Source organism: Muscardinus avellanarius (genome assembly GCF_963383645.1).
Source record: "Muscardinus avellanarius genome assembly, chromosome: 4".
Classification (NCBI taxonomy): domain Eukaryota; kingdom Metazoa; phylum Chordata; class Mammalia; order Rodentia; family Gliridae; genus Muscardinus; species Muscardinus avellanarius.
This window is the reverse complement of record NC_137789.1, coordinates 132,670,247-132,697,839: the sequence shown is the minus strand read 5'-3', so window position 1 is coordinate 132,697,839 and position 27,593 is coordinate 132,670,247. Positions and strand designations below refer to the sequence as shown.

General features: G+C 40.1%; 1 protein-coding gene across 2 annotated transcripts; it reads left to right on the top strand.

Moving 5' to 3' along the window:
* Positions 1-528: 528 nt before the first annotated feature.
* On the top strand, positions 529-26,076 carry CWF19L1 (CWF19 like cell cycle control factor 1; the record flags this gene model as incomplete). 2 transcript variants are annotated; one of them, XM_080694678.1, is made up of 14 exons in its annotated part: positions 529-551; positions 2,003-2,087; positions 3,465-3,543; positions 4,322-4,423; positions 6,196-6,410; positions 9,467-9,585; positions 11,173-11,257; positions 13,488-13,628; positions 15,540-15,654; positions 16,871-16,950; positions 21,381-21,590; positions 22,484-22,603; positions 23,036-23,133; positions 25,932-26,076. In XM_080694678.1, 14 exons carry the CDS (start codon positions 529-531, stop codon positions 26,074-26,076), a joined length of 1,617 nt encoding a protein of 538 aa, XP_080550804.1. The 2 variants fall into 2 exon arrangements, with proteins under 2 accessions (XP_080550804.1, XP_080550805.1); XM_080694679.1 differs by lacking the exon at positions 22,484-22,603.
* Between the last annotated feature and the right edge of the window lie 1,517 nt (positions 26,077-27,593).

Sequence of the window (27,593 nt, the reverse complement as noted above, 5' to 3'; positions counted from 1 at the left end):
ATGCTAATTTTCCTCGGTGTGTAAACAGATGTCTCTATTCTTAGGAGATGCATGCTGAGCTATTACTGATGTCTGCACATTACTTTCAAAGGATTCAATGAGAATAAAAGTGCTTGGTCACTTGCAACGTGCTGACACACTGAATGGAGGTGATGGCCTTTATTCTTTTAACATTTTGAAACGTTAAAAACTTTAAACAGTATGAATGAAGGGGCTCTGCCTTGCCAATTAGACCCTGATGGTTATGTTAGGGCCCAACATAGTGCAGGGAGCTTGCTAGCTGCTTACCAACTACAACTGATCCGGCGGAGGTCCATGCTTTTCGTCACTTCCCTTTTCTTCCTCCAATCGCCTCCTAGAGGCGAAATCGCCACAGAAAGGCCTTTGTCCCTCGGCGCTTTCCGTAGACAACTGAAGTCCCATTGGCGGGGGTTGCTGGCGTATTATTTCAGCGCCGAGGCATTCTTCCGAGAGCGCGTAGGGACTCCCAGTTTTAGGTGGTCCTTTCAACCTAGGATTTTGGGACCGATGGCTCAGCAACCTCTGCGCATGTGAGTGATCCGACCGAATCGGAAGTGTGTGTTGGGGGCAGCGGGTCTTATGACAGGAAGAAAAAAGGAATAGGCGAGGAGGCCGCGAGCCTGCGAAGGCTGGGATCTGCCTCTTTGGTGCCCTTTCGGTTCCAACAGGGACTCTCTTGGCATCACTGGCGGGTAGAGTAGAAGCTCCTGGAGTCAAGCCTCTTCCATCTCAGGCCGTCCTGGCTTATGATATATCATCTCCCCTTTATTTCTTCCTTCACCTCATTTTATTATTAGCCACATACTGTGGCCGATAAGATAGCGCCCCTCCCTGGTTCACTTACATGAGGGAGGAGGGAGCGTTGGATGGTGACGGGGGGATTCATTCATTCATTCATTCATTCATTCATTCATTCATGTATTTATTGAACACCTGTAGCGTGCCGGGCTCAGTCCTAGGCGTTGCATAGGTGGAGGTCTTCAATATAGGTTAATGTAAAATACGAAAGTGGTAAGTGTCAGGAAAAATGGCTTACGGTTCTGGAAAGATATATAATAGTGGTATTTGATGTAGTGGAAGGAATCAGGAAATGCCTCTCCGAGAAAGTGAGGAATGAGCTCTGGTAAATATTTCTGTTTTAGCCTAGAGAAATTCTTGAAATGTTTAAGAACGCCTTAGCATGCTTAAATTTTTAGTTTGCTAAGTGATTCTAGTTGCAACGTGGGGAACAAATCAGAGCCAAAGCCGCGCATGGTGGCGCATGCTTGTAATCCCAGCATTCGGGAGGCAGAGACAGGAGGATTGCAGGTTCGTGGCCAGCCTCAGCTATTTAGTGAAGCGCCCCGCGGGCCACCCCCCCCCCCCCGGAACTTAGTGAAACCCTGTTTCAAAAAAGAATAAAAAATAGGGCTGGAGGTGTAGCTCAGAGGTAGAATGCCCCTGTGTTCAATCCCCAGTACTGCAATAAAATAAGATAAAATAAATCAGCCTTAATAGAGAGCAGCTAGGATTAGGTAGAGTGATGGCAGAAGAAAAGTTCAGGGAGTGAAGGTTTATTTTATTTATTAATATATTGTGGGTGGTGCTGGGGTTCTTCCCATCCTTTAAGGCCCAACACATCTCTGAAGCCTTTTCTGACAAGCTCAGAAAGTCACTACCTTCTTCTCAAAATCTCAGAAACACACATAACGTTTCAGGGCAAGCTCTGTCATTAGGCATTTTTATTTATCTTCTGAACACCACTTCTAGGAAGCCTTCCATTTCCTATCAGTTACCAATTCCTTGTGCTCCCACAGATTTCTGCACCCTTTGGGAAGAACAGACTCAGGATGGGTTGGTTGGGACTGATGGGGAGATCACTATCCTAGGGAATGGCAGAGGCACGGTGATCAAATTGATAGGATTGGGTTTAAACACACATGTACACAACAAGCCCATTTGTGTTTTCTGAATTGCCATACTGTTTATCTGTTGTTTGCAGCTTGGCATGTGGAGACGTTGAAGGGAAGTTTGATGTTATATTCAACAGAGTTCGAGCAATTCAGAAGAAAAGTGGAAACTTTGATGTAAGATGTTCCTTTTGACTGAATTTAATTTTATTATTGTAGTCAAATGTATGAAAATAAAGTTCAGACTTCTTCATTAATTATTTTTTGTGTGTGTGGAATTAGGGATTGAACCCTGGGCATTCTGCTTCCGAGCTCCACCACCAGCCCTACTTTTTTACTTATTTTTGAAACAGGGTCTCACTAAGTTGTGGAGTGCCTCACTAATTAGCTGAGACTGTCCGTGAACCTGTAATCCTCCTGTCTCAGCTTTCTTTTTCTTTCTTTCTTTTTTTTTGCGGTTCTGGTCTTGATTGAACACAGACCCTCCGTTTTTGTTAGATAGAGTTCCTTTTGTGAACATGAGAATTCAGTATCTGTGGATTGATGGAAGAAGAAGGACCTATTTACTGTATATCTTTTTATATGTTTTGCATTTGAATCTTGTTACTTTATTATTGTACAAAAACTGAAAACATCTAGCAAAACCTCCCTAGCTGGTTCTGACCTCTGGGGTTGGGAAGCACAAATCTATTGCCTGAATGTGTGGTATAGATTAAATAAAATAACATCTGTGAATATTTCACACACTAACGAGCTCTAAGTAAATGTAGTGTATGGTTGTTAACTGGACTATAAACTCTTAGGATACAGAAGAGTATTCTAGATAAAAGGATAATTTGTTCATTGGGTTAAAGAACTAGTAAAGACAACAGGCAGGAAATGTGATCTCTATGCCCCATATCTCACAGGATATTTGATATTTTAAGTTTTATATTTCACAAAGATATTCTTTAAAAGTCAGTTTCTTCGTGACTGCATATTCCAATGGAGAAGGATAGTAGAGACAGACATGCAGAGTAGGACTAGGAATACTTGAGGAGCACTTGAAAGCTGACTTATTTTGAAAGTTCAGTTCCCTGGCTCTTTCTTTTCTTTCCTTTTTTTTCAGGGGGCTTCTGGAGAATGGAATCCAGGGGCATTTAACCTCTGAGCTACACCTTCAGCCCAATTTTTTATTCTTTACTTTGAAACAGGGTCTCACTGAGTTGTGAAGGGCCTCACTAAGTAGCTGAGGCTGGCCGTGAACTGTGATCTTGCTGTCTCAGCCTCCCAAATGCTGGGATTCCAAGTGTGCGCCACCATGCTCGGCTCCCCTCTTTCTTTTTTTCAACTTGAACTTGACAGTTAGTAAACCAAAATTTAGTAATTTATAAAGTTGGTAACAATTACATTAGTTGCTAAAGAATAATGCATTGAAATTTTGCAAAATGATGAAGAATTAAAGCCTAGTTTGAGACCATTAAGTAGAATAATGATCTGAATGTTACTATCAGTAATGTATGTACTGTTTGATATTTGAGAATCTCATATGTCTGTTTAAAAAACTCATTTTAGCTGCTGTTGTGTGTAGGAAATTTCTTTGGCTCCACTCCAGATGCGGAATGGGAGGAGTATAAAACTGGTATCAAGAAAGGTATAGAACTTACTTTAACATCTGATTTCTAACACAGTGTCAAGAGCCACAGTTCTTGCTGGTTATTTTTCACATCTTAGTTATTTAAGAATTTCTTTCTTTTTGTTTTTGTGGTACTGGGGATGGAACCCAGGAGCATGGTACCTCTGAACTACGCTCCCCCCAGCCCTATTTTTTTTAGTCTTTTTTTTTTTTTTTTTTTAGTTTTTGAAACCATGTCTCACTGAGTTGCAAAGGGCCTCGCTATGTATGTAGCTGAGGCTGTCCGTAAACTGTGATCCTCCAGTCTCAGGCTCCCGAATGCTGGGATTACAAGTGTGTGCCACCATGCCTGGCTCAAGAATTTCCCTCCTGAGCTCTAAATTGAGCTGGAAAGAATTCATATGTATAATCTACATGTTCACATTTGAATTTGGTTCAGTTTACTTCCATTAAAATAATACTTAAATTGTCAAGGACTGAATGAATGCAACCAAGTAAATGTCCTTTCTTTATCTAGTTTTAGTGTTTTAATTAAGCTTTTAAGAGTCTCTTTCCTCATTACATACATTGATCATTCACTTTAACATGTCACCTCATTGGCCTGGTGACATCATTAAATAGTCAAACCACAGGTTGGTTTCACTGTCTTTAGTGATGAGCATGTTCCATACCATTTAGGATTGCTGTGGGGGGATACACAGACTCTTCACTTTTGCTGTGGGTGTTTTTCCTACAGGGAGGCATTTCCAGTGCGGTTCTGGTAACAATATGTTGTCATGTCTGTTTCTCTTACTAGCTCCTATTCAGACATATGTGCTTGGTGCCAATAACCAGGAAACAGTAAAATATTTTAATGATGTTGATGGGTGTGAATTAGCTGAAAACATCACTTATCTGGGTAAGTTGATATTTTTCATGTTTTTAATGAAGTGTTTTCAGAAATTAATTTCCCAAGACATTTTTGGCTGGATTCTTTTGCCATTACTACCTGAGAGCATAGGGATTGAAGAGTTTCTTTCCCAAAGTTTGTGTCAGTACCGTAGGATAGCCAGTGTGGTGGCGCACGCTTGTAATCCCAGTACTTGGAAGGCCGACACAGGAGGATTGCAGGTTTGAAGCTAGCTTCTACAACTTAGCGAGGTCCTCCCCAACCTGGAGGTACAATGCCCTTGGCTTCAATCCCCAGTACCACAACAAATAAATAAATGGATAAATGAATAAATGCCGTCCTCCTTCACCACCATAGTCTATCTCAGCCTTTTGTTTCTGTATCTGGCTGTAGCCTTCATATAAGCAATTTCATCTTGCTTTAATCACATGCAGTTCCTTTAAGCAGAAAATTGAGGGAAGGATTTTTATGCTTTAGTTACTGTTTTGTTTGTGTTTTTGGTGCTGGGAATGGAACTAAGGAACTCACACATATGCTAAGAATGTGCCCTACCACTGAGCTACATCCCCAGCACCTATATTTGTTTTTGGTAACAGTTTTAAGATACACATTTTGAAATCTTTTTGTCAGACCTATGTTAAGCTTTCTTAGGCCTGCAATTATTTTTTTATTTCTCTTTGCCTCTTCTTGTTTTCACGTGTCCAGGTGTTTTAGTCTATGTAGAAATGTAGAATCTCCTCTGAAAGGCTGAAAGCCTTTTCTTCTTCTTCTTTTTTTATTTTTGTGGTACTGGGGATGGAACCCGGGGGCATTCTACCTCTGAGCTATATACCCTAAACCCTATTTTTTATTTTGGTCTTTTTTTTTTTCTTTTTCTTTTTTTTTTTTTTATGGTACTGGGGTTCCTGGAAGCCCTTCTACCTCCGGGCTACACTCCCAGACCTATTTTATACTTTTTATTTGGAAACAGGGTCTCTTAAGCTAGCGCGGCTGGTTTCAAACCTGCACGATCCTCCTGTCTTCGCCTCCCAAGTGCAGGGATTACAAGCGTGCGCCACCACACCCAGCCTATTTTTTATTTTGAAACAAGGTCCCACTGAGTTGCAAAGGGCCTCACTAAGTAGTTGAGGCTGGCTGAGAACTGCAGTCCTCCTGTCTCAGCCTCCCAAATGCTGGGAATACAGGCATGTGCCACCACACCTGGCTCAAGCCTTTTCTTTTTCTTTCTTTTCTTTTCTTTTTTTTTTTTTTTTTTTTTGCAGGTCTGGGGATAGAACCCGGGGCATTCGACCTCTGAGCTATACCTTCTGCCCTGTTTTCTTTTTATTCTCTTTATTTTGAAACAGCGCCTCACTGAGTTGCAGAGGACCTCACTGAGTAGCTGAGGGTGTCCACGAACCATGATCTTCCAGTCTCAGCCTCCCAAATGCTGGGATTACAAGCATGCACCACTGCGTCCGACAAGGCTTTTCTTCTTAATCACTACTTCTTAACTTTTGTCAATAATATTTATACTATACCTGGTGTAAATAAACAGACTAGCCTGTGGGCACCAGCAGCCTGTACATAAAGGGCTGCTCAGACTTACTGAACTGTTGGAGCCAGGCAATATTGATACCTTCCAGCCAGGAGAGGGCTACAGGAAAGTTTATACTCCTTCAGGCATGTAGAATCGTATGGATATAGGAGAGTCGGGCCTGGAAGAGAAAGTCAGTACTATATTGATGGCATTTTATTTGCAGTTTTGACTAAAACTAATCTATTTTTTTTTTTTCATCCAGGTCGTAAAGGTATCTTCACTGGAAGCTCGGGGCTGCAAATTGTGTACCTCAGTGGGACAGAGTCACTAACTGAGCCGGTTCCAGGTTACAGTTTTAGTCCTAAGGATGTGTCTTCCCTGAGAACAATGCTGTGTTCAACATCCCAATTTAAGGGTGTTGATATCTTGCTCACATCCCCATGGCCCAAGTATGTGGGGAACTTTGGGAATTCTTCTGTGAGTAGCGCTTGTTAATTGGAATTTCTAAAAGCAAATTAATTTTAATTTTTAAATTTTTTCTCTTTATAATGAGTATTTTGGCTTTTTGCATCTTTCATTGGGAGTCTGTTGTGAAATTTTGTAAGATTCTAAAAGCTATATCAGAAGCCAGGCGTGGTGGCACACACTTGTAATCCCAGCATTAGGTAGGCTGAGACAGGAGGATCGGGGTTTGTGGATAGCCTCAGCTACTTAATGAGGCCTTTTGCAACTTATTGAGACCCTATTTCAAAATAAAGAATAAAAAAATAGGGCTGGGGGTATAGCTTGGAGATAGAATGCCCCTGGGTTCCATCCCCGGTATCACAAAAATAATAAATAAATAAATAAATAAATAAATAAATAAATAAATAAATAAATGCTATATCGACTGACCAAAGCAAAAGTTGATCTCACAAATGTATGATTCACAGATGCAATTGCTGAAGTCGTAATTATAAATGAATGGTTCTTTAAATTGTATTCCCTGCCTCAAGTACCTTCTCTCAAGACTCCTCAGTATGTTTTGAGTGCTAATTTTCAGGGAAAGATTTACAACTATCAGCAGCTCTGTAGTTATATTTTCCTTCTTCTATTCTAGTTTTGCATTTTGGCTCTCAAAATATTTTTAAAAGTCAAATCATTGTGGGATTGAGTTGAGTAATCTAAAGATGGGAAATAAGGTTTTGAAGACTTTAATTTTTCTACTAAGAATAATATTGGGATACAGTTGTCATTGCATTTCATTTTAGTATTTTTATTTATTTATTTATTTTTGTTGTTGTTGTTGTTGTTGTTGTTGTTGTTTTGGTGGTACTGGGGTTCCTGGAAGCCCTTCTACCTCCGGGCTACACTCCCAGACCTATTTTATATTTTTATTTGGAAACAGGGTCTTTTAAGCCAGCGTGGCTGGCTTCGAACCTGTGCGATCCTCCTGTCTCCGCCTCCCAAGTGCGGGGATTACAAGTGTGCGCCACCACGCCCGGCTTAGTATTTTTATAAGTAATCTCAAGGATGCATACCAGGAGTGACAGCTATTATAGGAGAGTGAAATGCTACGTTGGTGGACATCAACCAAAGGAAGATCTTGAAAATAGTATGTGTGGGCTGGGCATGTAGACCAGCATATGTGAGTCCTGGATTCAATCCTCAGCAACAAGGAAGGAAGGAAGGAAGGGAGGGAGGGAGGGAGGGAGGGAGGGAGGGAGGGAGGGAGGGAGGGAGGGGAAGGAGGGTAGAAAGGAAGGAAGAAAGGAAAAGGTTGTATGTGAGAGTAAAGAAAGAAAGGGAAAAAAGAAAGGAAGAAAAGGTTGTTTGTGAGAGCAGAAAACATTAGCTGAGCCTCAGTGAAAGGAAATGTAAGAATGTATTTGGGGGCAAACCCTATGAATGGGTTCAGAATTACTGCTGATGATCCAAAAGAGTGCCCTGTACACTACTTCCTGCTAACTACAGTACTCGTTGTTTGTGACCAAAAAAGCATCAAGATACCAAACATTATCAAGGAGGATGTTAAATGGAAAAGGGACAGAGCTCTTCGAACAATCCATGGTTACTCTTTACCCAGAAAATGGGCAGTGCAGTGCTAGGGAAGATCCAGAGAAGGGCTGTAATGTGATGGTGGAAGGGAGAGATAGACATATGATGCTCTGTAAGGAAGGATGAGAATATGTTGCACCTTCATTTTGGGGGAAGATAAAAAGGAATTTTGGTCAAAGTTTATAAATAACCATAAGAGGAGAAAACAATATAGTTCCCCAGTCCCTAAGATACAATTAACTTCAAAGCCAGTTCCCTGCCCCTTTGCCAGAAACCTGAAGGCAAACATAAGACAAAAGGAAATTCCTGCTTTACAAAGTAGAAGAAAATCTCATTTATTTCCAGCTAATACCTTCTCTTACAGTAAATAGTGTTATGGGTGAGAGATTATATAACTAGTTGTTAAAAGAAGCTAGTGATCTGGGAATAAGCCTAACTTTTCACAGATTTCACATTACTTGCAAGCTTTTTAACAAGGGTGCTGTTGTGCTCTTCCATAAATTACCACTTCCTCAACTGAAGCAACATAGAGGTTTATATGGTTATATGATGAGATCCTTTGACATTCAGTGGATCATAGAGACTCTGAAGACTAGGTTTTTATTTTAATTTTTGCAGTTACTATGACTATCTGCACTGTCAGGTATATATGCGTGTACTACAATGCATATTATAGAGTTTGTGAGCTCCAGAGAAAGACCTTGCTTTCTAAAAAGGTTTTAATAACTTGTTTTGGATGTTAACCTGCAGAAGTTACCTTACCTTAACCTCTGGCATCAGATAATTGTTCCTGCTTCTGCATTCATAATGATCCAGTGCATGTGTTTGGTTTTTCTCTGATTGCCATAAGTGTGAGATTTACTGTGCAAATCCTGCTGCCCACATTTGTATCCATGCACAAATTTCTATTTCCTCTTCTCCTTCTCCTTCTTCCTCCTCTTCTTCCTCCTCTTCCTCCCCTCCTCCTCTTCCTCCTTGTCTTCGTCGTCACTGCCTTCTCCTCCTCCTCCTCCTCCTCCTCTTCCTCCTCCTTCTTCTTCTCCTTCTTCTCCTCCTCCTCCTCCTCCTCTTCTCTTTCCTCCTCCTCCTCCTCCTCCTCCTCCTCCTCCTCCTCCTCCTCCTCCTCCTCCTCCTCCTCCTCCTCCTCCTCCTCCTCTTCTTCTTCTTCTTCTTCTTCTTCTTCTTCTTCTTCTTCTTCTTGTACTGGGGATGGAACCTAGGGGTTTTCTACCTCTGGGCTACACTCCCAAACCTTTTTATATTTTATTTGGAAATAAGGTCTCACTAAGTTGCTGAGAGCCTCGCTTAGATGCTGAGGTTGGCTTCGAACCTGTGGAATCCTCCTATCTCAGTCTACTAAGTACTGGTATTACAAGCCTGCACCACCACACCAGCTCATGCACAAATTTCAAAGATATTTCAAAGAGTCTTCCTATTTCTTTGCATGTCTTGATAATTTCTGAGTTTGGGTGGATAACCAAGTTTCTATTTATTAGGGAGAAGTGGATACCAAAAAGTGCGGCTCTGCTTTGGTCTCCAGTCTTGCTACAGGCTTAAAACCCAGATACCATTTTGCTGCTTTGGAAAAGTCATATTATGAGAGACTTCCATATCGGTGAGTAGCGTTTTATTCTTCTTGGCTTTTTGAAGAATATGCCTTGGATCTTCGTGTAAACCTATCATTTTTAATTTTAGCCAGATAACATCTTGTTTCCTTTTGGTACTCAGGCACCAAAATGAGTGATCCTCAAATTATTCATCTTCTCTGAGTTTGTTCCCTAACTTGAAAAAAAAAAAAAAAAGAGAGACTCTGAGGCTCCTTTAAAGCTCAAAGGTCTGAGGTTACAATACTATATAATCATTATAGCTTTACTTGGTCCTCTTACTGTCAGGTCAAACTAGAAATTTTTGTATACTCTTAAAAACAGCTTTCAATTAGTAACTTTGGAATAATTTTAGTTTGAGAATCAAGTACTTACATCATTTCTTTCCCTTTTATCTTACAGTTTAATATTCTTTTAAGTATAATTGTTGCCCATTATAGTATACTTTTTTTTACAGTATACTAGGGATGGAACCCATGGGCATTCTACCTCTGAGCCACACTCCCAGCCCTATTTTATATTCTTTATTTTGAAACAAGGTCTGAGTTACAAATGGCCTCACTAAGTAGCTGAACCATGATCCTCCTGTCTCAGCCACCCAAATGCTAGGATTACATGTGTGTTATACCACCATGCCTTGCTGTTATAGTATATAGTATACTTTAAAACAAGAAAAGTTCAAAAAGTATTTCAGTATATATAGTTCCCATTATTTTTTTTTTATAGTGCATAGACCCTGTAGTATTTGTATATACTTCTCTAGGGGAAAAAAATCATACTATGTATGATAATTTGAGACATATTTTTTCCACTTAGAACACATTTTTTTTTCATTTGCACTATTTTAGCTTCTTATTACACAAAAGAAGAGAGAATAGTGAAATGAACCCTTACAGCGAGGCATGGTGGCACATACTTATATTCTCAGTACTTGGGAGGCTGAGACGGGAGGATTGTAGGTTCACAGCAAACCTCAGCAACTTAGCGAGGCCCTTCGCAACTTCCTGAGACCCTTTTTCAAGACAAAAAAAAAAAAAAGGATCCCTTATGTACTCATCACCTAGCTTTAGCGATTGTGAACATTTTGCCAATTTTACTACTTTTGAAAAACCAAACGATAAAGCCGAGTGTGATGGCACACGCTTGTAATCCCAGTGCTTGGGAGGCAGAGACAGGAGCATTGCACAGGTTCGAAGCCAGCCTCAGCTAATTAGTGAGGCTCTCAGCAACTTAGTGAGACCCTGTTTCCAAATAAAGTATAAAAATAGGTCTGGGAGTATAGCGCAGAGGTGGAAAAGCCCCTGGGTTCCTCCCCCAGTACCACACACACACACAAACCAAAAAATGGCATTTTGGTGCTTTTCAGAGGCATGATCTCATTTCTTTGTAACAATAGCTCTGTGAGGTAGGTGTTGTTGCTGTATCAAATGGATAGGTAAATCCTATCAGGTGGATAGTTAACGTCTCTAAGGTCATATGGCTTGTGGTAGTGGACTTAAGACCACTTATCTTTTCATAGTCCCATGGGGTCCTCATATTTTGTAATTACATATCAAAAGTAAAGTGCTAGTAACTGTTACCTGTCAAATATGTTCTAGAAACCACATTGTTCTACAAGAAAGTACGCAACATGCCACCCGGTTCATAGCTCTGGCAAATGTTGGAAATCCAGAAAAGAAAAAGGTAAAGATTTGAAGTTTGGTATTAGGTTAATGTTCATTGTTTGCTTGAAAATTGTTTATCTTGCCCATTTCAGCATTCAGATCCTCCCTTCTCCCCAGCTGCAAGATGCCAGCAGCTTTAGAGAATCCTCTGTAGAGTTAAGGTAATGAAAGTACAGGTTTCCTTGGGTGTTTTGTAATGTTAGAGAAAGTTTAGGAAAATAGGTTCAGTGAAGTAAAGCTGAAGGATCCCTTTCCTTCCACATCCATGTGGTTGTCTCTGGGTTATTTGTGAGCTTGCCCTCCGAGGCAGTCTTGAGGTAGTCTTGCTTCTTTTAACAGCTTCATTTAGCTAAAGTAATAAAATCCTCCCTAAGAGTTAGTTATGTAAGTCTTCCTTGACTTGGGGAATTATGAGTAATATGTGAAATCTATTTTTGTGTTGGAAAATAGTGCAGGTGATGAAGGAAGACTATACCAAAAAAGTAGGTGATTTTTCTCACTTCCCTGAGAGCATTTCTGGTTTCCTCGGGCCAAAACCAACTTACTGTGGATTGAAGCAGCTAAAGTCAGAATACATACCAGTCAGTGACAAATAGGCAGAATAATCTTCCAAAATAATATAGAGTATTCCTTTATAACATGCCATAGAAAATGGGCATAAAAAAGATAAGCAAATACATATTTTAGCCTTTTCATTTTTTGAGCCCAATTCTTTTTTAGCAAGTTTAGCTTTGTAGGGTTTCTTTTTTTTTTTTTTTTTTTTTTGGTATTATATTTGATTTTCCAGTGCTAGGGACTGAACCAAGGGCCTTGGTATGCCAGGCATGCACACTTACCACTGAACTACATCCTCAGCCTTTGAAACAGGGTCTTGCTGTTTGGTCTTGCTCAAACCAGTCTTGAACTTGTGATCCTTCTCAGCTTTAGCTGGTATTACAGGAGTGTGTCACCACACCCCTATAATTAAAAAAAATTTTTTTTCAAACTGAATAGCACATTAAGTCTTTTGGAACCTATAGCTTTATTCTGAGAGTAAAGCAACTTGCCAAAGAATGTGCACATTTTACTTGGTCAAGCATCATTCATTCATCTCAAAATTTTATTCTATTCACCCCCCCCAGCAGTATATATTTCTTTTCTTTCCCGTCCTCTTTACTCTCTCTGGGTAGTATCAAAATTTCATTGAAGTTTTTGCTAATCTAATAGACAGAAGATGGTATATCATTATTATTTAGTTGACTTTCTCGTTGTGGTGAGGCTAAGCATCTGTTCCTATCTAAAGTTTTCAAATGCTGTGCTCCTAGTCCAAGATCCTAGATGGTTAAATGAATATTTACTTCTTTGCTACTAGTTCCTAGGAAGTTTTTATCAGTCTATGTGGCAGATTTTGTGTAATATCAGAGGGAAACTCGTAAGTTGTCCAATTATAGTTTTCATTAGGAAAAAAGAATAGTAGTGCCATGGTTCTGTCAATAAAGATCACAAAGACAGGACTCACAAACAGAAGTAGTTTTTCTCAAGTGTTGGTTGGGAATGGTTGTCATTGTTATCTGAGTGAGTACCCCTGATTTGTGAAAGGGCTTTTATTTTTTTTTTTGTACTGGGGGTGGAACCCAGGGGCTTTCTATCTCTGGGCTACACTCTTAGACCTATTTTATATTTTATTTGGAAACAGAGTCTCACTAAGTTGCTGAGAGCCTCACTAAGTAGCTGAGGCTGGCTTCGAACCTGTGCAATGCTCCTGTCTCTGCCTCCCAAGCACTGGGATTACAAGCGAGTGCCACCACGCCCGGCTCTGGGCTTTGATTTTTTGCTTATTACTTCATCAGCTCTTGGTTAGTCCCTGTAGATGCCAATGAATTGGCATTTGATTTACTCCTATGTATTCTCTGAGCCACAACAGGATTTTAGTTTAACTCAATTTCAGATGCTTGCTTCCTTTTTTTTTTTTTTTTTTTTTTTTTGGTGGTACTGGGGATTGAACCCAGAAGCATTCTACACCCTCAGCCCTATTTTACTTTTTACTTTTTATTTTGAAACAGGGTCTAAGTTGTGGAGGGCCTCACTAAATAATAGCTGAGGCTGGCCACAAACCTCCTATCCTTTCTCAGCCTACCAAGTACTGGGATTATAAGTGTGCATCACCACACCTGGTTCAGATGTTTTCTTTGAAATATCTATAATAAAGTAGGTTGATTGTATTTGGGTAAACAGTATTTCCCCTAATGTTATGCTCTTTTTCTCTAAAGTATCTTTATGCATTCAGTATTGTTCCTATGAAACTGATGGATGCAGCAGAACTGGTAAAACAGCCTCCAGATGTCACGGAAAACCCTTACAGAAAATCTGGGAAGGAAGCTTCTATAGGAAGGCAAATTCCTGTCCCCGAGGTACATGTTGACAGAGGGATGGTATTTTCTCGGAAGGGTTTCTAGGTGTACTTTACCTGGTTATAGTTTAATACAGAAGATAAGTTGAATCTTTAGAATCAAAATCTTATTTTACCTTGGGAAATTGTGGTAGTGTTTAGAAAGTCTAAGTAGATTTTATCTGGGGTAAGTCTTTTCTTTGTCTAAATGATTCTAATGTTGGAGTTTCAGTTTCATATGTTAAGTTTTTTCTTATCTAAAAGTTGATTATCAGCTGGGTGTGGTGGAGCACGCTTGTAATCCCAGCATTCGAGAGGCTGAGACTAGAGGATTGCGGTTCGCAGACAGCCTCAGCTACTTACTGAGGCCCTATGCAACTTAGTGAGACCCTGTCTCAAAATAAATAATAAAAAAATAGGGCAGGGGATGTAGCTCGGAGGTCGAATGCTCTTGGGTTCCATCCCCAGACCTGCAAAAAATAAATAAATAAATAAATTTTAGCCGGGCGTGGTGGTGTATGCTTGTAATCCCAGTATTCCGGTGGCTGAGACTGGAGGATTGCGGTTCGCAGACAGCCTCAGCTACTTATTGAGGCCCTCTGCAACTTAGTGAGACCCTATTTCAAATTAAAGAATAAAAACTAGGGCAGGGGGTGTAGCTCAGAGGTCGAATATCCCTGGGTTCCATCCCCAGACCCGCAAAAGTAAAAAAAAAAAATAAATAAATAAACAAATAAATAAATAAATTTTAAAAATAAAAAATAAAAGTTGATTATTTTTAGCTCTTTAGGCAAGGATCCAGGTTGTTAGCAATATATTTAAATTTTATAATGATTGCTAATAGGGAAATAAACTTTCTTAATAGTCAACTTTTCTGAAATTAATTTTTCCCCACCATGGCAACAAATTTCAAGCTTTCCTGCTAGGACACATGGTCTGCTTTCTCAGACTATTTTTTTTTTTTTGTTTTTTTTTTGTTTTTTTTTTTTTGAACTGGGAGTTGAAACCAGAGGTATTCTACCTCTGAGCTATACTCCTGGCCCTTTTAAATTTTTTTGTTTTATTTTTGTTTTTGTTTGTTTGTTTGTTTTGTGGTACTGGGGATGGAACCCAGGGGCATTCTACCTTCGAGCTACACCCCCAGCCCTATTTTTATTCTTTATTTTGAAACAGGGTCTCACTGAATTGTAAAAGGGCATCACTAAGTAGTAGCTGAGGCTGTCTTTGAACCGCAATCCTCCTGCCTCAGCCTTCCAAATGCTGGGATTATAAGCATGCGCCACCACACCTGGCAAAATTTTTGTTTTCAAACAAGGTCTTGCTAGGTTGGTTGCCGAGAGTCTCGCTACTTTGCTGAGGCTGTCCTCAAACCTGTGGTTTTCCTGTCTCAGCCTCTCAAATACTGGGATTATAGACATGTGCAAACACTCCTGTCCTGTCTTCTTTTTTTTTTTTTTAACAGTTGCTCCCAATAGCTCTGTTTTATCAAAGTTGAATTAGAGTTGTTTGACCTGTGAAATTGTATGATTATCCCATGTCCCTGCTGAGAAAGGAAAAAGAATTTGAGTGGATTCATATTGTTCTGTTTTAGGCAACAGTTACTCTATACCCTGCATAGGTAGATTTGGCTTGGCAGGAATGTTGTGTTTTGTGTGAATGGCTGGCTACTTGTTTAAAAGTTAATTGAGCCCGGTGTGGTGGCGCACGCTTGTAATCCCTGCTCTTGGGAGGCAGAGACAAGAGGATCATGCAGGTTCGAAGCCAGCCGCGCACGCTGGCTTAGGAGACCCTGTTTCCATATAAAAATGTAAAAATAGGTCTGGGAGTGTAGCCTGGAGGTAGGAGGGCTTTCAGGAACCCCAGTACCACCAAAAAAAAAATAAAATAAAATAATTAATTTAATAATAAACTCTTATCCTTTCGGCCATTCTAGGAAGAACCAGCCTGTCAATTCTTCTTTGATTTAAATGAAAAGCAAGGAAGGAAACGTTCGTCCACAGGCAGAGATAGCAAACATTCTCCTCACCCAAAGCAGCCTCGCAAACCTCGTAAGTACCTTGGTTCTAGAGGCTTCCTATTATTTTAAGTTTGGAAAACAGCAGTGCTAAGAGAGCGTCTTCTGGCAAAAGAATATTGTGCAGAGTCACTAGGAGGAAAGGTAGAAAACAATAATATAGCTGGGTATGGTGCCGCACGCTTGTAATCCCAGCATTCGGGAGGCAAAGACCGGAGGATCACAGTTCATAGACAACCTCAGCTACTTAGCGAGGCCCTCTGCAACTCGGTGAGACCCTGTTTCAAAAATTTAAAAAGACTAAAAAATAGGGCTGAGGGTATAGCTGAGAGGTACAATGCCCCTGCGTTCCATCCCCAGTACCTCAAAAAATAAAAAATAAAAAATGATGTCCTGGCTTTCAGGCTGACTGAGGTTTTCTTTGTAAAAATTATGGAAAGCTCCTTTCCTTTGTATGTATAAAATGTGAAGTAAAGTGCATACAAAACCTATGTAAGTTAATACAATAATGGAATAATCATAATGAGAGGAAGCATTATTTCATTAAGATCCTATATTCCCGCCGGCTTGTTTAAAAAATGAAGCTGACCTTGAGAGGGCACAATATTACCCATGATCTTATGGCTGGCCAGTGGCATAGCTAAAACTAGAATTGGGGTACCTAACACCCAGCTCAGTGTTCTTTGGCCAGTTATGTACTACTATAGTCAATATATGATCATCTACTTCATGGATCACCTCCCTGTGGATTAATTACAAATTCAGAACTTTGCTAATAGAGGAGCTGGGCGTGGTGGTGCACCCTTGTAATACCAGCATTTGGGAGGCTGAGACAGGAGGATCGTGGTTCAAGGACAGCCTTAGCTACTTAGTGAGGCCCTTTGAAGCTCTTTGAGACCCTGTTTCAAAATAAAGAATAAGAAACAAAATAAGTCTGGGATGTAGCTTGAAGGTAGAATGTTCCATCCTTAGTACCACACATACACAAAAAAAACCCACCAAAACAACAACAACAACAAAAACAACAAAAAAAAAACCCCAGAACTTTGACAATAGTGGTTTAGTTTCATTGAAAATGGTTTGGGGGGGGTCGTGTGTGTGTCATAGTGAGGACTGCATGTCTAGCCTATTGTAGCAATGCTGTATACAGTCTTTGCAGTATATAAAGATCAGATAAGGCTGACTTCTATAGGGTGATTATATGTTACATGCTCAGACTACAGTAACACTTGGTTTTCTTCCACATGAAGCTCAGCCTCCAGGACCCTGCTGGTTTTGCCTTGCCAGCCCTGAGGTGGAAAAGCATTTGGTGGTCAACATTGGCACACATGTGAGTTATTTCTTTGGATCTTTTACAGAGGAGACACCTGTTTTTTATGAACTTTATTGAGGTACGATCTACAAGTAAAGTATGTCCATTTAAAATGTACAATTCCATGATTTCCAGTAAGCTTACTGAGTCATACATCCACCCATAGTACAGTTTTAGAATATTTCCATCACTTCAGTAAAATTTCTCATGCTCATTTACAGTTCATCTTTATTCCCCACCCTCTGCCCCAGATAGCCACTAGTCTACTTGCTGTTTTAATAGTTTTATGGATTTGGGACAATTATATAATTAGCACCATATAGGACATGGTCTTTTGTGTCTGGCTTCTTTTATTAGCTGCGGCAGACTGGCTCAGTCGGGAATAATAAATCCAGCACTGAATATGGCCACTGAGTCCGCTAGAGATCGATTTTCTCAGAAAGGTGGACAAAGGTTTAGGTGGTAGTTCTGCAGCCACTTATCTGCAGCGATTCTTTCCCTTTTATGAAATAAATTCCTTTAAGTTCCTATTCACGGCACTAAAGGTGAAAGAATCTGACATGGACAAAAGCCTCTTGTGCGATTGACACTTTATTACAAGAACCCAGAAAATTTATATCCTTCACCAGTGAGATTAATAGTAAAAAAAAAAAAAAAAAAAAAAAAAAAGAGTGTAATCACCACAAATCAATAGTGAAGGACATGTAAACAAAGTAAAAAAAAAAAAAAGAACTAGTCCGGGCATTCAAGATTAGCTCTGATTAGCTCCGATCCTGTGACCAAAATCCAGCCCCCTGTCCTTGAGCCCCCTGCCCTTGCAGACAGGTGGCTCCAAAGGGCAAATTCCAGAAGACACAGTCATGCCCAGGGCTTGGAGAATACTGGCCTCTCATGGAATCTTCTTTAACTTTTCGGAACTTTCCATTCCTAGGGCTTAGTCCATATGGCAGGCATGGGGAGATATGGCGATCCAGGGGGATGCGATGGAGGTCTCCCAGGTTTCATCCTTCTAAAGTCTGAAAGCTTAGCAAGCTCACAACACAGTTTAGCAGGTAGACACCAAAAAATAACATGAAGTTTTTAGATTTAGTTGTCAGATGTACTTCTCTAGCTGCTGAGCACTCTTCCTCAAACAATAGGCTTATTAGAAGCCTATTCCTCTTTTAATAATCCATATTCCTATCACTGACCCTCTGCAACTTCCTTTTCTTTTCTGATTACCCTGATTCTCTCTTTCCCATTTGGGACAATCTTAGGATAAGCTCTTTTTCATACAAAAATGCTTTCTTACTCTCACCATATTTCCTTTCTTTCACACTTACACATTTATTATATCTGTCCTTTGTTCTGACATATCCATTTCTTAGCCACATGGCACCTCCCTATTTCAGGAAGCGCACATACTGGGTGTAAAGGTCAAGAATCTTCCTTGCCTTCAGCTCTATTGTATTGGGCAGTATTAGCTGCTCATCAACTAGGCTGCTTTGATGTTACACACAAAGTTTATCTTCTCTGTATCTAGGCAGGATCACAAGGAGAGGGGGTAAACAGAGGCACGGTTGCCTCCCTTTTAGGGCTAATGGTTTCAGCTGACTCAATGCTTTTACTGTGAGTTAATGATTAGAATGAAGGTCAGAGATAGAGGGGAAATCTGCGTTTTTAATTACTGTGACTGGAATGCTTCCACTGCATCTGAATTCTAACTAGATTTTATTACCATTTGAGGAAAGCCAAGGGCGTTTAGAGGCTTAGACAAATTACTAGAAAATTTATTTTTCACGGACTCAGTTTCTCTCACAGTCCTGATCTTACATCACCGGAGCAATTCGTGTGGAAAGTTAAAAGAATCATTACCAAAAGAATAATAGTTATGAAAGAATATCTAAGAGTGGGGGAGTACTTTGGCCAGAGACAACACTTCCCCTCGGGGCTCTGCCTCCTTGAAGCCAGCCAATTTCCTGCGTGGGAAATTATCTTCACGCAGATGCCGAGGAGAAGGAAGTAATCTCGGCAATTAGCATCATATTCTTGAAGTTCATCCATATTACAGCATGTATCAGTGTTTACTTCTTATTGCCAATAGGTCTTCCATGTAAGGATATACTATATTTTGTCTATACATTCACCATCTTTTAGGCATTTGGGTTGCTTCCACTTTTAAGACTATTAGGAATAATATTGCTATGTACGACTTGTATGCAAGTCTTTATGTAAACATAGGTTTTTATTTCTTGACACCGAGGAATGGAATAGCTAAATAGTATAGTAAATTCACATTTAAGTCTTTAGGAAAAACTGACATGCAGTTTTCAAATATGGCTGTATTATCTTATATCCCCACCGTCAATGTATGAGGATTTGTCTTTGTATGTGCTTGCCATCATTTTTTATTATCTTTTTTTTTTTTGGTGGTACTCGGGGTGGAACCCAAGGCCTGCTGAATAAGCATTCCATCAATGAGCTACATCCCCAGCCCACTGTCTTTATTACAGCGATTCTCCTGCAGTTCTATAGAATCTGTTTTATAAGGTCACTCTCTTCCCTCTCTCACAAGTAGATATGGATCTAGAGTAATGCTTTATATTCTTTTTGAACATCTGTATTTTTAGTCCATACTAGTTGGGAATGTTGAATTGCTATTGTTAATTACTCATTATTTAAAATGCTGAGAAGGAAGTCTTCTGATGCTTATATACCCATATTAGGTTTAAAATATCCATATTCTTTTTATAGCTTTATATTCAGAAACTTGAGTTGTGTATCCAGAATTGTGTAAGACTGAGAACGGAACCACATTAATCATATGAAAGATTAAGGTGATAAATTTGGGACTGGGAATGTAGCTCAGTGGTAGAGCACTTAGTATATGTGAGGCCCTGAGTTGAATCCCAATACTGCAGGGAGAGAAAAAAAAAGTGGTCAATTTGGCTTTGGTAGTAATAGAGAATGTAGCTTCCAAATGACAGGATACCCATATCTACATTCCTGGTGTGAGTATCTGGTAACCCCAAGATAAGAATTATAAAGTTGCTTGATTGGGAAGCATGGGATCAGATTATGAGGATTAGACAGGTGAACTGTGTGTGTATGTCTCAGGGAAATCATTCTGTTTCACTAGAATAGTTATCTCCATGTCCTTTTCTTTAGGTAGGGCTCAATTCCATTACATACCCCACTCTTTGACTCTTATTTCTCCAGTCTCCGTACAGACCATTATCTTGCCTATTGTTGAGTGTTGTTTCATTCCCTTAGAATGAAAAAAGCTTAATTTTCAGGATTATTGTTACATTCTAGTCGCCTGTGACTGGAATCAGATGTTCTCCTAGATTCTTGAGGGATATTTTTATAAACAATTTCTTAGTCTATAGTGCTTCTGCAGATAGCTGCTTTCATCCATTTTTAATTGATTTGTCTAATTTTGGTTTCTGAGGATGTCCTTTACTCAACTTACTGTCTGAAAGCTCTTTTTTTGTGTGTGGCCTCATGTAGAGTGACTGGAGTCTGTTTTATTTCATACTTTGTTTCAGATTAAAGACTCCTAATCTTTCACATTTATTTTTCATGTCTTAATTACTGGCACCTTGTATCTCTAGGGAGGTACTATTGGGTCAAGGCCTGTGGTACAGTTGAGCCATGGAGCCTGTGGATGAACTCTTAGAGCAAACTTGAAAAGCTCTTGCTGTGACAGGAATGGCCTCTTTTGGATTATCTCTTAGACTTTTTTTCCTCTTTGGATTACTTTATGCCATCCTCTCTCATACAATCTGTATAGTAAGGCAGGCTTTGGACTGCCTTCTGTTTGGGAAGCCACAGTAGGTTCAGGATTCCATGTGGGGGAAAAGAGATTTGGAATGGGTGACTTAGTTTAGTGCTATTCTAGGCTTCAGGCAGAAATTACCTTTTCTTTCTAGTCACCTTTTATTGCCCAGGAAATGGGCCTGGAGAACAATTAAGGAAAGCAAGTTGTTTCTCATTTAGGCCTGAAGCCAGAGGGATATGAGACATATCAGGTCTTGTTTATGACCCAGCTCGACACCCCAATTGGGAGGCCACACAAGCGTTTTAGCCCAGAGCCTACCTAGTAATCCAGTTTATACTTATCTTCACTGGCCTTTGTCTGGCAGTCTGTATTGAAAACCTTTGATGACCTTTGGGTATCTGGCAGAGGGCTTGGGATCCCCTCCCTGAAACCTTTCTTCTTGATCATATTTTGTTGTTTTTTTCTTTTGCCTTTGTTGTGTCTTCCTCCAGGGATATACACAGAACTATATTGAGGCCAAGTTGCCTAGGCGCGCCTCAAAGTTACAATCCTGCTTCAGCCTCCTGAGCAGCTGGGATTAGAGGCACACACCACAATTCCTAGCATAGGCTCACTCTTTGGTTAATATTTTCTCCCTGGAGCATCACAAACGAAGTCTTACTCTAAACTCTGTGTGCTTCTTTTTCAGTGCTACCTTGCCCTGGCCAAAGGAGGCTTATCTGATGACCATGTCCTTATCCTGCCCATTGGACACTACCAGTCAGTGGTGGAGCTTTCAGCAGAGGTAGTGGAAGAGGTAGAGAAGTACAAGGCTACTCTAAAACGCTTCTTTAAGAATCGAGGGAAACGGTGTGTTCTATTTGAGAGAAATTATAAGAGCCATCACCTCCAGCTACAGGTAGGTGGTCTGTGCCCAGGAACTTGGAAGGACATTATGGTGACCTTGATATTAATAAATGTTTAAATAACGGCTAGTTTAATATTTGATTTAAGTATTTAATATGAATTTTCATAATAATAATTAAACAATATTCACTTAAAAGGCTAGGATTATCCTGTGATGACCCAGACATTTTGTAGGGAAGTACGTGATGAGAATACATAAACAGCAGGACAGCAAGTGCCTTATTTAGGAATGGGGTGGGTAGTTGGAAAGGTTCCAAGGAAGATGTGGACCTTGCTAGTTAAGAGTGTGGAAGCTGGGCACAGAGGCGCATGCCTGCAGTCCCAGTATGTGGGAGGCTGAGTGAGATGGGAGGATTGCAGGCTTGAGGTTAGGCTCTATTTGAAAATGAAAAGAGTTAGGGGTGGAGTTCAAAGGTAGAACACCCCTGGTGTCAAACTCCACTGACGTGTGGAGGCGCAGCATCAGTGAAGGCTTAGAGGGAGGATATAACATCAGAGCCCATGTGGAGCTAGCAGCTCAGAAATGTGGCAGTTGTGGATAATTTGTAATTGTGGTGGTTTCTTTCTGGCACATTTGTTAAATTTTCAAATGGGCATGACTCCACCACATATATTATATAGGAGCTGGCAGGGGCTCGACGATAGAGAAATCTCCTTGAGCTTTTTCTGCATCAGAGATTGGCTCCCACATGTGGCAGTCTATCTCATAAGTTTAAGTCCTACAGATGGGTGATGGACGCCTGTCTGGCCTGAGGAGAGTCTGTGCTGAGGGGTGTTTCTTCACCCCTGTGATGGATTTTCTACTTCTCAAGGACTGTGCAGACCAGACACGGCCTCTCTGGGACCCATACAAAAAATTTTTCCTATTCCCCTACCTCTGCCCAGGTCATTCCTGTGCCGCTCAGCTGCTGTGCTACTGATGACATCAAAGATGCCTTCATTACCCAGGCACAAGAGCAACAGATAGAGCTGTTGGAAATCCCAGAGCACTCTGACATCAAACAGGTGAAACGGAGGGATTGGAGATGTTCAGGGAGGGGTAAAAATCTAGTTTCTGACATGTTACTCCAAAAATGTTATAAAGGCAGTGGACAGTTTGCAAACAGCACAGGATATTGATTAGACTGGAGAGGAAGATGGCATTACAACAAAATATTCATGTTTTTCTAGGAAAAGCAAGTGATTAGACATTTCCTAAGGTGGGAACTTAGAAGGATGGGTGCCACTAAGAGGATATTGGTAATACCTGACAATTTGGCCTCTTAACCTTCAGTTCCACTAAGTTTGGGATCCTGTAGTTCATCATATATCTTTTTTTTTTTTTTTTTGGACTTCTGGACGGAATTCTTTGCCAAATTAGAGCTTACAAGAAATGAGCTAGGATTTTAGATTTTCAAAGCACTATTGTATGTCCTTAAAAAACTCTGTTTACTTTAGATTGCACAGCCAGGAGCAGCATATTTTTATGTTGAACTTGACACAGGAGAGAAGCTTTTCCACAGAATTAAAAAGAATTTCCCTTTGCAGTTTGGAAGGTTTGTATGTTTTTCTTTTCAACCTATTTTCTTTTCTTTTCTTTTCTTTTCTTTTCTTTTTTTTTTTTTTTTTTTTTTTGTGGCACTAGGGATTGAACCCAGAGGCATTCTTTCTCTGAACTAAAACCCCAGCCTGATTTTATTTCTTATTTGGAAATAGGGTCTCACTAGGTAGTGGAGGGCCTAAGTTGTCGAGGCTGGCTTCGAACCTGCTATCCTTCTGTCTTAGCCTCCCAAGGACTGGTATTACAAGCATGTGCCGTCACTCCCAGCTTTCTTTTCAACCTATTTTCACTAGATCTACTATAAACAAAGTGGTGGGCTGCTTTTGGATAACTGATAAAAAACCAAATAGAAAATAGTCCTTTACCCAAGGAACTTACAGTTTTACGGTAAGACAGATATTTGCTTATATGACAGCCATCTGATGCAGAATGTGAAGAGTACTGTGCTACAATGTGCTTTAGTAATTCAGAGGAGAAAGAGTTCATTTCTGTTTGGTAATAGGCTTCATAAAAGGGTAAAAGTCAAACTTAAAGACAGAGGCAGCCGGGCGTGGTGGCGCACGCTTGTAATCCCTGCACTTGGGAGGCAGAGACCGGAGGATTGCACAGGTTTGAAGCCAGCCTCACTGGCTTAAGAGACTCTGTTTCCAAATAAAAATATAAAATAGGTCTGGGAGTGTAGCCTGGAGTAGAAAGCCCCTGGGTTCCACCCCCAGTACCACCAAAGGGAAAAAAAAAAAAAAAAAGAGGCTAGGATTGGGGTGAGAGCATTCCAGCCAGAGGGAGTGAAATGCTGCCATTGAGCATATGCTATGGATCAGGCACTGTGCCAGCAATTTTACATGCATTACCTTATTTAATTTTTACAACTCTGTAAGATAGTCCTGGCATCCCAATTTACCAATGTGGAGATTGAGACTCTAGAACAGTACCAACAGAACTTTCCACAAAGATGGAAATGCTCCATGAAGCTTCACTGTCCAATACAGTAATCACCAGCTTCATGTGGCTGTTTGATAACTGAAATGTAACTAAATGACCGAGGGACTAAATTTTAAATTTTATTTAATTTTCATTCATTTAGAATTTGTTTAAATGCCCATATCTGGCTTAAGTGTAGCTTAAGAGGAATTAAGTAACATGCCCACAGTCAGACAGTGGTAAGTTCAAACCCAGGGCTCTTGGACCCCAAAGTATGAAGTTTTAACTTCATTATTCTATATTTGTAAAAGTCTAGATGGGGCTTTATTTCAGCTCCTCATATAAGGCAGAATATAATTATAATACCACACAGGGAATAGTATAAAGTTAGGCAAAGATTGAAGAAAAGAAGTTGTTGGCAAGAAGAGACAGAGTGTGGAGAGGAGTAGAAATGTACAGAATGGATAATCTGATGCTATTGATGTGATTTGTCACTGTTTTGCCCTAGTTAGGACTGAGCTTTAGAGTGAACCTGAACCCTTCCTGGACTACTTTGGAAAACCTCCAAGATACTGCCCCATTGGATAGGTCCAGTAAATGTAGTTATTTACATTTTCAAAAAGATCATTGATAACTGAAAACTAGTGTATTATACACACCAGTATATTATAACCCATACATCTTACTTGACCTTTTTGTTGCCTTAGCAACAGATGCAGATAGGCACATTGATGATATAAACACATGAAGCACACAGGCATGTAAAGGCCACAAAGGGGAGACCCTTTGAATGGTTTTGTGCTCATGATAGTCATTCATATTTTCATCACTGAATATTTTTCCAAACACTAATTTATAGTTAGTAGCAGGTTATACTTAATACTTAAAAATTCATTTCTTTTCTCTAGCTGTATAAGAAACGTGGTTCTATCTTCATTTTGTATGTAAGGAAATAGGTTCAAGTTTTGCCCAGGGATCTTGAACTTGAGCTCAGACCCTTTGACTTTTAGAGGACTCATGTGATTTATTTCCAGCTATTTATTGTAGCTTCAAAGTGGAAAAGGAACCAAAGAGCTGCATAGAATTATTTATGATATATCAAAATAAGTAAAAATAAAATTCAGAGCAATAGAAATTAGAAACACTTTGTGCATATGCGTCCGTATATAGTTATTCTTTTGTTTTGAAAGCTAAGTTTTCTTCACATTGAGCCTGTGGTGCTGTGCCTCTGTAGGCACACTTGTAGCTCCCTAGAAGGAGAAGCAGGGGAATATTAAGCACCCCCATGAGCTCCCTAGAAATAGTAGAGGAATATTAAGTTAGAATGGGTATGACACCTGACTCTCTGTACCATGTCCTCAGCAAACTTATGGTCTAGTTGAGATGACTAAATTACAGTTATAAGCAGGATGTAATTAGAGCTAGTATGGTGCTTTAATTTTTATCTTCTGTTCATCATACTTTATATGGTATTATTTGTATTTCATAGATGAAGTCAAGACTCAAGAGATGAAATCATCTGTTCAAGTCTTAACGGCAGAGTTAGGGGATGGGATTCAGTTTCTGATCTGTCACCAGGGCCTGCCCTCTTTCTACTATTCCATTTTGCTTCTGTAAGAACTAATGTAGTTCCATGTTGTTCTAGAGAGGAAGAAGTAGGATATGAAGGGTCAGGAAAGAGGTAGGATTTGAGCTGATCATCTAAAATGGATATGATTTTGATAGACTGGAGGGCACACTGTATGAGCAGTCAGAGAAATCTGCAGTTTCTTTGGATGACATTGAGGGGGTCTCTGGCTGAAGAGAAACAACAGGAAGAGGCAGTTTGGGGCTAATACTCTCCATTTTTACTTCTTTGTGCTTTTTCTGCAGGGAGGTTCTGGCTAGTGAAGCCATTCTTAATATTCCTGACAAGTCTGACTGGAGGCAGTGTCAGATCAGCAAGGAAGAGGAGGAGACACTGGCTCGCCGCTTCCGGAAAGACTTTGAGCCCTTTGACTTCACTCTGGATGACTAATCAAAGGGAAAGACACTTTATGAACATCACAGGAAATTGTCACACAGTCTCCCATGGGACTGTTTCCCTGCCTCTTTTTCGTGCATTCCCATGGAACCTGCCTGCACCAAGAGGGTTACATTTTTTTAATATATCATTCTGGTATGCAAATTCTACGATAAAAGCATGTCTGTGCTGGGTGTGATGGTACACGCCTGTAATCCCAATACTTGGGAGGCTAATATAGAAGGATCACAGGTTCAAAGCCAGCCTCAGCAACTTAGTGGGGCCCTCAGCAACTTAGCGAGACCTTGTTGCAAAATAATAAAAATAAAGTAGGGCTGGGAGTGTAACTTGGAGGTAGAATGCCTCTAGGTTCAATCCCTAGTACCAAAAAAAAAAAAAAAAAGCATGTCTGTCAATCCAGTTCTAAAAATAGCTTATATTTACCTACATTTTCAAAAACTTCAACTATAAAATAAAATCCAAATGCTTTTCCATGGCTAAGAAGTATCGAATGTTCATGTTGCCCATGCCTGATGAAATGACGTTGTGTGTAATGGGGGCCAGAGTTTTAGGCTCAGCTCATACCCCAGAACACTCAGGTTAGTTTCTCCCTGAGCAACCCAGGTAGATTCACGGCTTTTGCTATTTTTATTTTGTAGCATTCAGCTTATTCACGTAAAGAACCCATTCAGTCCTTTAGATATTTAGCTTCTATATGCCAGATACTCTTCTAGGCTTCAGGAGTACAGACATGTCCCAACATGGTGCCAGTTGTCCCAATTCACACTCATTAGGAAGAAGAGGGGAAGATTTATAAAAAGATGAGATTTGCTTGAATATGTTGTTTTAGATCAGAGTGCTGTTGGATAACTCTAAATTCATAAGGATCTGATTGATGATAGGATGTTAGGAATCACCAGAGCATATAGCCTGTAAGTAGACTTATGAGAATTATAAAAATAAGAGTAAATCAGTCCTCAGCCAAAGATGACCACTGTTTAAGGAGTGCTTGGAAATCGATCTAACAGCACATAGAGAAGGAGCAGAGAGGTCACAGAAAAATAATTGTTCCTAAATATTGGGCATCTACAGTCCACTTTCATTTAATCCTCTCAAAATCTCTGTGAGGTATTAATTCATCTAACACACGAAAAAACTTGAGACATAGAGCCAGGGGTTAGTTGTCCTAAGATATTTTAAAAACTTGAGTGGTGCAAGGGGTTTTGAGAACCTGATTTCTGCAGAGATGGCCACTTATGGGTCAGCTCAATCAGTATCCTACCTGGGGTCCTCAGCATCCCTCACCAGCTCTCCTGAGTAAGAATTATGAGACTGGGGCTCCACCTGTGGAGACAAGTTATGTTGTACATACACAGCAAATGAGAGGGCTTCATAGTGTTATGACAATCTGCAACACAGGCCCTCGTGCGGTCTGCCCAACTCGGAGGCTTTGCCATTACCTCCAAGTCTGCTATTCCAGTCCCACGGAAATCTCCCAAATATGGAAACCAGCATCTCCCATATTACCTTTT